The following is an 11,685-nucleotide window of genomic DNA, read 5'->3' as shown; positions in this document are numbered from 1 at the left end:
GAATGCATTGACCAGCGTTGATTGGCCGAATGCTGTACTCTGTATAACATTTGACCAATCAACGCTGGTTCTACCGGAGGCTTGTCTGTGAGGAGGCGGAGTCTAAGATCGGACCACAATGGCGACTGCTGTGCCACGTAGCGGTCGAATGCCATATGGCAGAACAATGCAGCATAATTTCACAGGATTTCATGAGATTTGAAGTGGTTCACCTATACAAAAACTGTATCACTACACTTCAGCAATTCACAGTAGTAAAATTATGGGATTGCCCTTGTGGCATGCTACTACCAAGTAGCAAATAAAATTATGGGATGCATCAAAAGAGGTCTAGATTCTCATGACAAGGACATAGTTATGCCTCTATACAAATCACTGGTACGGCCACACTTAGAATATTGTGCGCAATTTTGGGCCCCGATATACAAGAAAGACATAAGTGAACTTGAAAAAGTGCAAAGACGGGCAACCAAAATGATTAGGGGAAAGGGTGGACTGGAGTACAACGATAGGTTAACAAACTTGGGGTTATTTGGTTTAGAGAAAAGACGTCTATGGAGAGATCTAATAACAATGTACAAATACATGAAGGGACAATACAAAGAACTTTCTAAGGATCTTTTTACTCCTAAGCCAGTGACAGTGACAAGAGGACATCCTCTACGTCTGGAGGAGAGAAGGTTTCACCAGAAACATAGAAGGGGATTCTTCACAGTAAGAACAGCGAGGCTCTAGGACTCTCTGCCCCAGGAAGTGGTGATGGCGGATTCACTGAACAAGTTCAAAGTGGGCCTGGATGCCTTTCATGAAGAGAAAAGTATACCAGGTTATGGACTCTAGATTTTAAGGAAACGTTGATCCCGGGTTTTATACTGACTGCCAGACAGGAGTCGGGAAGGAATTTTTTCCCCTGAAATGGGGCAATTGACATGAGCCTCATGGGTTTTTTTTTACCTTCCCCTGCATCAACACTGTAGGGTTATAGGTTTTACATGATGGACTGATGTCTTGATCCAACCTCATTTACTATGTAACTATTTAACTATGTAAGTAGTCCCCCCCCCCCCCCCACCCGTGCACATTATTGATAGCTCTTCCTACATACAATGTTGTACCGTCATACAGTCATATACTGTGTTAGGGCCTGACAAACAGGAGGCACAGGCCTGACCGCATCGACTCATGTAGAATGTTATCTCCTGGTATATATAAATAGGGAAAGACCTGACAATCCGGCTGAACCAGCCAGGGAGAGGCCCGAGGGGGTGCCCAGAGGTCACTTCTGCCCATGCTTGGTCCTTTCTAAAACATTTTCTCTGACTACCGAGGCTTATCAGGAAAGTCTTAAAGAACTTCATCTGTGTACCGTTTAGAAAGGGGGGGGGGGCATCATTGAACCCTTGTGCAGGTATAAATAAGGTTCAGGAGGGAGGTATTTTTAATAAACAAACAAAACACAGAAAGGGGGCACAATCTGATATTAGAAGATCAGAAGTAATGTAGGGAAATATTTTGCTGAAACAGAAGTTGTACTAGTTGTAGATGTAGTTGGGAGCTCTACAGAAAGTGAATTTTAAATTATAACTTATCTTTTTTTTGCTATCGGGGGTGGGGAGTGTTTGGTGATCATTTTTGTAATATACTTTATTAACCTATCTAACTTCCTTTCTAATAGAAAACAGGCTGTAACAGTCTCCTCTAACTGAGCTGTTGCTAGGGAAAGTCTGTACATGTTTGTTGTGACTATGCAGAGCTGAAGCATTTACCAAAGAGGGGCGAGGGGGAGTGTCACTTCAAATGGCTGAAACTTTGCTTGTATAATACCTAGAGAAAATGGTTCTGTTATCGCAAGAAAGCTGAGATTCTCAGATTGAAATATTAGTTATCAAAGAACCTGAGATTTCACTTGTTAAAAACACAGTCACAGTCGGAATGTGATTTTTATCTGCAGCATGCAATTTCCCTACTGTGGTGTTATAAAACCGGAGATATAGCTACTTGAAGTGACCACCCCCCTTTGGTAAAGGCTTCAGCTCTATATACTACATTGAGTCCAGGTGTCTCTTGGCAATTCTTAGTTAGAGAATTGCTAATGGGAACTTAGCCTGTTTTTTTATTAAAAGAAAGTTAGATAGGTTAATAAAGTATATTACAAAAATAATCACAAAACACCTCCCACCCCCACGTGCCAAACAATAAGCACCATTTAATACATATATCACAAATCGTGAAAATCTAGACTCCAGCAAAACTGACTTTAAAGATCCGTCTCGCTAAAACCTCTTAACAAAAAACAAATCTATACATTTTTGAAGCAAAAAGGCAATTCATCATTCTGTTGTGCTTGCAATTAAATACAGAATCATTCTCCGTCTTCTTCAAAGTTCGGATTCTTCACGGTAGTGGTAGCAGTCTGAAATATGGGATTGTCTCCCTAAATAAAGAGAAAATGGTAATATGATTGATATAGTCTGATATTGGGACAGTATATTATAAGATACTTTACATATGGAGAAACTTGCAGGGAATTCACACTGCATAATTGTGGCCTAGCCACAGGATTGGTGTTAAATCTCTGACTGCTGTGGGCTCCACCATGGGGGCTTTCGCAATTATTAGAATGGGTGCCCCAAACTTAGCTTGGTTTGTACTTAGCTTTATCCCTTGGTTGCATAGACTCTTACATTTTTAATAATAAAAATGCCAAATTGATCCAAATTCCTCCACTTTTTTCCATTTCCGCACTCCTCACCCGATGTCATTCTCCTATGAAAGGCTTCTTTCATATACACCAACGAGTAAAAGGGTAACTTTTCGAACTTGAGACTTTCAGGCTCCATATTTCACCATCCATTACAGCTTCGAACGTGAGACTACCATCAATTTATAGACAATCTTGATGATCTCATACATAAATTTGACTTGCGACTAGGGTTGAGCGATCGTGTTCGGAAAAAATCGGATTCCGATCAGCGACCGAGAAAATTTCACGATTGCGATCAGAATTTCCGAACACGATCTTTTTAGGTGGGATCGAGATCGGTATATTTCCCACAATGCCTTCACACTGAGTATATAGCATATACTCAGTGTGAAGGCTCCGCTGCGGTTCCATAGGAATGAATGGAAGCAGCCGGCACACAGCCTTAACCCCCTGCGTGCCGGCTGCCTCCATTCATTCTAATGGGAGACTAAAGTAGCATCTCTAGTAGCTACTTACCTCCAGAGATGGCTGCTCCGCTGCTGTTCGCCTCGCTGCCGCTCCAGCTGCAGTCTTCTTCGCCTCGCTGCCCCCTCCCTGCCAGGTTAGGAGAGTGTGGGCGGGTACAGGGCGGGGAGACGTGACGTCTCCCCTCCCAGTACCCGCCCACACTCTCCTAACCTGGCAGGGAGGGGGAAGCAAAGGGAGAAGAAGACTGCAGCTGGAGCGGCAGCGAGGCGAACAGCAGCGGAGCAGTGGAGCAGCCATCTCTGGAGGTAAGTGGACACCAGGGGGGACTAAGTAGCCAGAGGATTAAAAAAAAAAAAAATCCTCTGGCTACCTAGTGATTCACTACACAGCGTGGATTCTAACAATTCTTAGATCCATGCTGTATAGTGAATAGGATTGCTTTTAAAATCCGATCTCCGATTAATAAAAAAATCCCATTGACTTGCATTGGGATTGGAATTGGGATTGAGATCGGGTTCGAATGAAAAATGATCGGAAATCGGATTTTAAAATCGATCCAGAAAAGTCAGGATCGGCTCAACCCTACTTGCGACTATTTAGCATATTATAGTTATGCAGTTTCTTGTCATCCAAATGCATTGTTACCGTTTTGCCCCTAAAAATCTAAATTTAAATTTTTATTATTTTGTAAATCCATATTTGGCTTTCAACACTGCCTGAATCCTTCTGGGCATGCTCTTGAACGCTCTTGTCTGGACTGAAATCTGATCCCAGGTCTCTTCTACACATTCCCAATGTTGGTGCACACTGGTCAATTCACTTGGATACAAAGACAGATTTTTCTTCAACTCTACCCACAAATGTCCAAATGAGGTCTGGGGGACTGTGGGGGTCAATCCAGCACCTCGACTTCATTGTCATCGGTTGTTGTCCTGCTGGAATGCTTTTCATACCCATAGTATTTGAGAGTACAAAACAACTTGTTTTGTAGGATCTTGTACTTACATATAGCTCAGTATTGAGACCAACATCGATCCTGGTCAAGTATCCAACGCCTTTGGCTATGAAACAACCCCATATCATCAGGCTTCATCCACTAAACTTGACAATCCTTCAATTTCATGATCCGTTAGCCCCCTTTTCCCTTGCTTCTTCCAGACCCATTTGCACCCATCAGAGCCCATTCTATTCATTTTCATCTCATCGCTCCAAAATACCCATTTCAGTCTTCCACTGTCCATTTTTCATACTTTTTTGCAAACTTGAGCTGACACTTCTTATGAAGATATTGAAGTTGAGGCTTCTTCACATTTTGACTTGTGTAATGCATGGTGCTTGCATGGACGTCTGTGTTCTCACTATTACGAAGCATACGAGCCCCCTCTACTACCGTGTTTGTCACACCAGAACCGAAAGACCATGTGATGAGTCCAGATATTGACTCTGATATTTTTAGAATTATTTCTATTATCCCTGCTTCCACTTTCTCCTCGCTCCTGATCAGACACTATCTTTGCCATCGTTTTTTTCCTGTTTGCTCTGTGGCCAGTCCTACGATGCGTCAACACAGCCTCATATGGGGAGCTTATTCTATATTCTCCTAAACAAGAGGCTGTATATAGTTAGGGCTCAGCTGTGAGCTCTTTCATCATTATATACTGGGAGAATAGGTACACATCCATATTTAGTATGTACAATACATGCTGAATACAGACACCAGTAATAGGCAAAGGCTTCTCAGTTGGTTCTTGGGCAAATTTGGAAGATATCTTATGTTACCTTGTCCCACTTGACTTTCTGCCTTTCTTTCTCGAAGCGCTGGTATTCGTTTCGGTCTTTAACTTCCGTAATAAGTTTCCAGATGATAAGACAAAGAAGTCCAATTCCAATGACACCTCCAATGGTAAATCCCACAATTTTACCAACGTTGGGTGGTTCAGGGCATTCTATGAATGAAAAAACAAAACTGTAGGTTATTGGATGAGTTGTTGGAGAATATTTTTTATGCAAAGCATAAGAGCATTCTGAGAGAAAGACCTTAAAGGGTTTGTCTGGGAATAAGGTTGGACTGGACTGATCTGCTGTATGGAGCTGTTTCCTGCACCCATCCTATACACAATACTGGGTCAAAAGCAGAAAGCTCAGCCCCCTGTATAGCATCCATATATGCTCCCATTGACTTCAGTGTGTATAGGATGGGTGCTGGAACGGTCATGTGGCTTGTGAAGCAGAAGAGGTTCTTAGGGAGCACCAATGCCACATCAAACAGCTGATCTGTGGAGGTCCTGTGTGTCGAATCCCCTATAGATTTTCAATTGGTGGAAAGTCTTGGAAAATCCGTTGAAACAATTAAAGGGATCCTAGAATTAAAAGTCATTTTTTTGTCCCTAACACGTAGGAATAGCCTTAAGGAAGGCTATTCTTCCCCTACCTTTAGATGTCTTCTCCAGGCAGCCGTTCCATATATAATCCAGTTTTCGTCTGTATGCAAATGAGTTCTCTCGCTGCGCTGGGGGCGGTCCCCAGCACTCAAATAGCACTGGGGGCATCCCAATGCTGCGAGAGAACTCTCCAGCGCCGCCTCCATCTTCCTCGGGAACAGCCTCTCGCGGTGGCTTCAAATTTCTAGGCTTCGGGCCTAGGGCAAAGCCGACTGCGTATGTCTCTCGCACAGTATTGTAAGTGGCCATTCTCTTGTGGCCGGCAGACATGCGCAGTCGGCTTTGTCCTAGGCCTGAGACCTAGAAGTTTGAAGCCACCGCTGGAAGAAGACGCGAGAAGAGCCCGTTCCTGAAGAAGATGGAAGTGGCGCTGGAGAGTTCTCTTGCAGCATTGCAACTGACGAAAACTGGATTATATATTAATGGTGGCCCGGAGAAGACATCTAAAGGTAGGAGAAGAATAGCCTTTCTTAAGGCTATTCCTATGTGTTAGGGACAAAAAATTTACTTTTAATGATAGATCCCTTTAAATAAGTTTAATAAAGCTAAAGCCGGATGAAGCTTTGCTCTGGTGACAACATGAAGACATCTCAGTTATGATAACACCTCTGGATGACATCACTGAAGGATCGCAGATACACCCTCTACTGGTCCTTCAATACACTGACTGGGTGCACGTAGACAGTAGGCAGAAGCCTCATGCACACAACCGTAACTTTATTCGCAATTGCACACAGCTGTATTTTTTGTAGGTTTTGATCCAGGCTGAATTGAATAGACAAAAAATATGGAGCGGGTCCAATGCCAGTCCATACGTGCAGCACTATGAATTCAATTTCAATGTATAGGTCAGTGAAAATCAGTGTGTCATCCATCCATCCATTCGTAGACTGCACATGGTCGTATGCCTATATAGTATAACACTATATAAGGAACTATTTTTGCAATAATGTATTTTATATAGTCTTTATAAGAGTGAAATGTAATTTAATGCTGTTTACCTCTTTGTAGGGTATATCTTATGGAGTATTTGTCCAATCCATCCTCCTCATATATGTAATACCGCATCCAGCAGTTGTCCACATCTTTCTCCCTGCAGATCGGTTCCTCAGTCACCTGCTCCACTTTCTGGACTTGGGCCCCAGGACAAATGTTTGTACAGTTCCCAGGATTCTTCCCTTCGTGCTTTATATGACATTCAACACAGGGCCTATGGAAAGATATAGACAATCTTTTGAGACAAAATACTGAAAAAAAACAATGAAATAACTGGAATAACACCGTGTATAGTCTACACTGGAAATCCATAATAATAGCAAACCAGTGAACTGTTGCATTTTGCATACCATTCTGCTATACAATACCAATGCAATGATGATTGTTAATGGCACGAATAGAAAATTAATACCCATAATGTCGAACCCAAAATGTCCCATTGGTAATAACAGAGTTAGGACTGGCTTTAGTTTCTACTATCCCATACAGTATCCCAATAGTATCCCATACAGAAATGCGGGAAAATGTTAACAGACCAACTTCAACTTCTCATATGTTAGGTTCACAACGTTGTGGAAACGCAGCCTTTTTTGTTGCAGATTTCGTCCCTGCTGTAGGTGTGACTGCTGAGGTCAATCAGCGGCTTCAGCAGAAGGGATCTGGGTGTCACAGCCGTGAGCAGTTTCTCTTCGAGAAGACAGCCCAGCATCAACTATATTATGAATACGGGATAACTTACTTTCATGGTTATATCTCCTATGAGAATACTACAACTGGAAATGGGGATGATAAATGTTTTAAAAATGATGCAAATGATCTGCAAGGCAATAATGCTGCAGGCTTACCCAAATCGTGGACAGGGGGAAGGACATCCAGGACAAGACTTGCAGTCTGGGGCGATATAACCTCCTTTACAATTACATTTATTGCATTCACAGGTTCCACGGCCACTGCATATGACTCCATTTTTCATACAAGATTCTTTAGTTGTTTTGCACTGACATGCAGTCCCATCAAAGCCAGGTCTACACCTGCAAACCCCACAGTCACAGGTTCCTGGAAAATAAAGGGCAAAAGGTTACAGAGAACCCAGAATGCTTTCCCTCCATCCTTGTGGTCCTATTAGGACAAGGGTCTCAAAGTCAACATCATAATGCCACGGGAAACACTAAAAAACCTACAAACATCTTAGTGTTTTACACTTTAATGTAAAAGTCGAGACGCTTGGTAAAATGTCAAGAAAACAAGAATGCATTGCATTCGCTGTTCGAATGTAAAAGTTCGATGCAGAACCAGCATTGATTGGCTGAATGCTATACAGTCGGCCAATCAATGCTGGTTCTTTTCCTACCTTTAGAAGCCTTCTCCGTGCAGCTTCCCCGCAGCGTCTTCCGGCTCTTTATTCACTCTGCCAGGCATCGGGCCTGGGCAGAGCCGACTGCGCATGTCCGCTTGTAGTGCGGGCATGCACAGTCGGCTCTGCCCAGGCCCGATGCCTGGCAGAGTGAATTCAGAGCCGGAAGATGCCGCGGGGACGCTGCACGGAGAAGACTTCTCAGAGGATCCAGCCCGACCCTCACTCGTGGACTTGGTAAGTATAATTTGATCGAATGTTGCCTACCCCTGAAACGAGCATTTTCCCCCTATAGACTATAATAGGGTTCGATATTCGATTCTAGTAGTCGAATATTGAGGGACTACTCGAAACGAATATCGAACCTCGAACATTTTACTGTTCGCTCATCTCTATTAGAAATTTATAATTCATTATTCTACATTTTTTAGATGGGTGGGGATGTGAAAAAAAACAAAAACAGCAATTGTCAGGAATATCAGATTAGCTGATTTAGGGGCTTTTCCAGGCAAAAAAAAATAATTTTTTTAAAAAATATCAGTTAGGGATATTAATAGGTTAATACGTGCAACGAAATACCTTTAGCAGTTTTTTTGAGGGATTTCTGGGTTTCTCTGTGAGCTCCTGGAATCTTCTGTATTTGTTTACATGGGTATCTTCCTGTTCTGCTTTCCTACAACTACCATGATGCCTTGTGCTTGACTTAGCGCTGACTCATACCACCTTCCTCTCCCTCCCTTTCTCACTTACACCCCCTCCCTGCTTCCTTAGCTAGCCTGCCCACTACTAGAGCTTCCTAACTTAATCTGTGGCAACTACAACACGCAGGTGACGTATATGTACATTCTTTCGCATTGCTTCTACCACTTTTTCTCATATATTATAAAAACTGTAGAACTTATCTAGTTATATTATATAAGATATATATATATATATATATATATATATATATATATATACATAAACATATTCATAGGGGGAGTGAACAGTGCACTTGTTCCCAAGTATACAAAGGTAGCAGTTGACCCCTGCCCTGGTGCTTGGGACACATTGTAGGTGGTGGAGCCCTGTTACATTTTTTTACATGGAGCTCAGGAGCAAGTTGGTATTTACTAAGTTGCTTCAATTGAATATATGGTAATTTGTGAAGAAATACCCTAACAGGCCACTAGGTAGCAGTGCCGAGCTTGCTTAGAGGCTATGTTCATACACTCACCTTCTCCTGCACACAGCTTCCCGTCGAACATTTCGCAGTTCCAGTTGTCGCACTCACAGTGTGTACCAAATATTTTTTTGTTAGGGTCATCATTTATATGACAGATACACTGTCCACATATACACTCTCCAGCCCCAGAACACACAGCGGAGGTGTTGTCTTTTTTACAGTTCTGTTCCAGTTCTTGGCTTGTTCTACTTCCTGCTGCGCACTCACAGTTTTTCCCAAGGCGGCCATTATTACAGCTAGGAAGAAGAAAAATTGGTACATTTTGACATATTGGATACATTACATTAATGTCCATTACAAATATTAAAAAACAAAAACTAAAGTTTGGGGGCTTATATTGAAACTTGGAGATGCTTGTTTTGATATGAGCTAGGTGTTGTTTTCTTCCCCCTATAGCATGGTAGTATTGGAGGGAAACAGATTCCAGAACAGATCCCATTGTTTTCTATGGCATAGTTTCTGGTGTCTAGTGTGGTAACTGCGACACCAGATGTCTCCCTGTGCTGCAGAATGGTGCCTAAAATGCATGAAAATATAAGGGGGAAGGGGGAGGTTTTGTTCTCTTTGCACACAGTGAATGAAGGATGGAGGAGCTGATTTCCTCACAGTCTCCACACATGGCTACAAACTGATTTCTCTGTGCACTGGACTGAACATTCTGCACAGCTTGCAGTTTAACATTTTCTATGTACATGTGTCTACCTCTGGATGCTTGTGTTATTGCAGATTATTATTCAGAGACAGCAAGCAGCTTTCCTCACTGTGCTCATAGATCTTTTCCTGTGTCAGGGATCTTTTTAGCTGCGTGCCCGCATATATTTACCCTATATTTGTTGGTCAGTGTTCCTGGATCTCTGGACCTACAATATGTTCACTTGAGCTTTTCTCAGCTATTGGGTTGCTATTTTAGTTACTCCTGGCAGAACTGCATGTAGATCCAGTAGTATTAGCAGTAGTAATGTACAGAGAAGAGGGTCAGACTGCTTCCTATTTTATAATCCCCTGTGTCAGGAATAAATGTAAAATATGATGCAGCCGTAATGTGATTATTAGCAGCAGAAAAACTGATAGGAAACCATGTATAAAGGATTTACATCGGTCACATAGATCTGCATCAAAACATTATTGCTGGAGACCAAAATACAGAAACTGGTGAAGACCTGGGCCATGGGCACGTCAGGAGTTCAGTAACATGAGCTTGTTATTTTAGACCATTCTGAGCTTTTGGTAAAAAAATGTAAAGGTCTGGACAGCCCTTTTAGGGCCCCTTCACACGGAGGATACGCTGGCTGATTCGGAACGTTCCGAATCAGCAGCGTTTAAAACAGGTCCCATTGCTTTCTATGGGAGCCGGCATACGCGCGCTCCCCATAGAAATGAGTGGGACCTGATTTAAACGCTGCTGATTCGGAATGTTTACGCGTTTCGAATCAGCCAGCGTATCCTCCGTGTGAAGGGGCCCTAAATGTTACTGCAATATTGCATTCAGAAACGAATGCAAATTTGCCTTTTTTATTTTTTAGTCTTGTGGTTTTTAGCATTTTTGCGATGTGCTGTAGACATGTCATTTTATGGCATGTTTTCCCCCTTATCTTACAAAGTGGGAAACCACAACATGTAAAACTAAATATACTTTATAGGGTCATGCATGGTTTTAAGTGGAAACAATATTTCTTAGAAGTTCCATATCCAACAACTGAAACACAAATAGCATGTTGAATACGTAGCCAGGCCAGGTTTGCACAAAGAATTTTGTAACTGTGTATAATACACATCATATATGACAACAGTATGTCGCCTATATGTCACCAGCGCTGCATATGTAGTATAGATTATGTTATACCGATGAACTGTTTTCTATGGAGAGGAGGCCTGATTCCAGTCATTGCCATAGTATCTTTGCTGTATATTACAGCAGAGACCTGGGGGCTATAGTGGTCTTTCGGCTCCTGAGTGGCTGCCATATTTAAATAGCTGACATCTGCTGTAAAACCATCATATTTGCCGGTCCCCAGCACTTCGGTGTCCAGCACATGGAGATCCTTTGCCAGCAGAAGTCATGTGTCTCATCTGAACCAATCACCAGCCTCATCCACAGGAAAGAAACCGGTAACGTATGTGATATTAGTCCATCCAGATATTACATGGTAGTCAACATGATTTTATGAAACACCTTACAAGTTCTGTGTTTTAGTACTAGCGTAAATTTGGCACATCCATGACATTTTCCCTGATATTTCCTGCTTCCCTGACATTTTATTTTTAATCCATTATGCACTGGGTGGAGCATTTTTTTCAGTCATTGTTCTATAGACTTCCCTGCAGGAATAAAAACATGTCAAATGATGTGTAAATTAAATAACACCAGTTCAAAAAACACATGACATGAAGGAAGCCTGTAACATCTGTGCCTGTTTGGGCCTCGGTGCCATCATGCACCCTAAATCTGGCTATTACCTGAGCTGGCTATTCGTCATTAATACCGAAGTCCAGGAAA

At 42.3% G+C, this 11,685-nt stretch overlaps 1 protein-coding gene across 1 annotated transcript in view; it reads right to left on the bottom strand.

Moving 5' to 3' along the window:
- Positions 1 to 1,152: 1,152 nt before the first annotated feature.
- ITGB2 (integrin subunit beta 2) overlaps positions 1,153 to 11,685 on the bottom strand; it is a 75,222-nt gene continuing 64,689 nt past the window's right edge. Inside the window, exons 12-16 of the mRNA XM_075284945.1 lie at positions 9,180 to 9,424; positions 7,455 to 7,665; positions 6,615 to 6,823; positions 4,952 to 5,118; positions 1,153 to 2,434 (exon numbers count right to left, since the gene is read on the bottom strand). Of these exons, the coding sequence (XP_075141046.1) occupies positions 2,363 to 2,434; positions 4,952 to 5,118; positions 6,615 to 6,823; positions 7,455 to 7,665; positions 9,180 to 9,424 (904 nt within the window). The 3' untranslated portion in view covers positions 1,153 to 2,362. The remainder of the gene's footprint in view (positions 2,435 to 4,951; positions 5,119 to 6,614; positions 6,824 to 7,454; positions 7,666 to 9,179; positions 9,425 to 11,685) is intronic.

The sequence above is a fragment of the Leptodactylus fuscus genome, chromosome 8 (assembly GCF_031893055.1).
Source record: "Leptodactylus fuscus isolate aLepFus1 chromosome 8, aLepFus1.hap2, whole genome shotgun sequence".
Classification (NCBI taxonomy): domain Eukaryota; kingdom Metazoa; phylum Chordata; class Amphibia; order Anura; family Leptodactylidae; genus Leptodactylus; species Leptodactylus fuscus.
The sequence above is the reverse complement of the archived record's forward strand: the minus strand, read 5'-3'. Positions and strand labels throughout refer to the sequence as shown.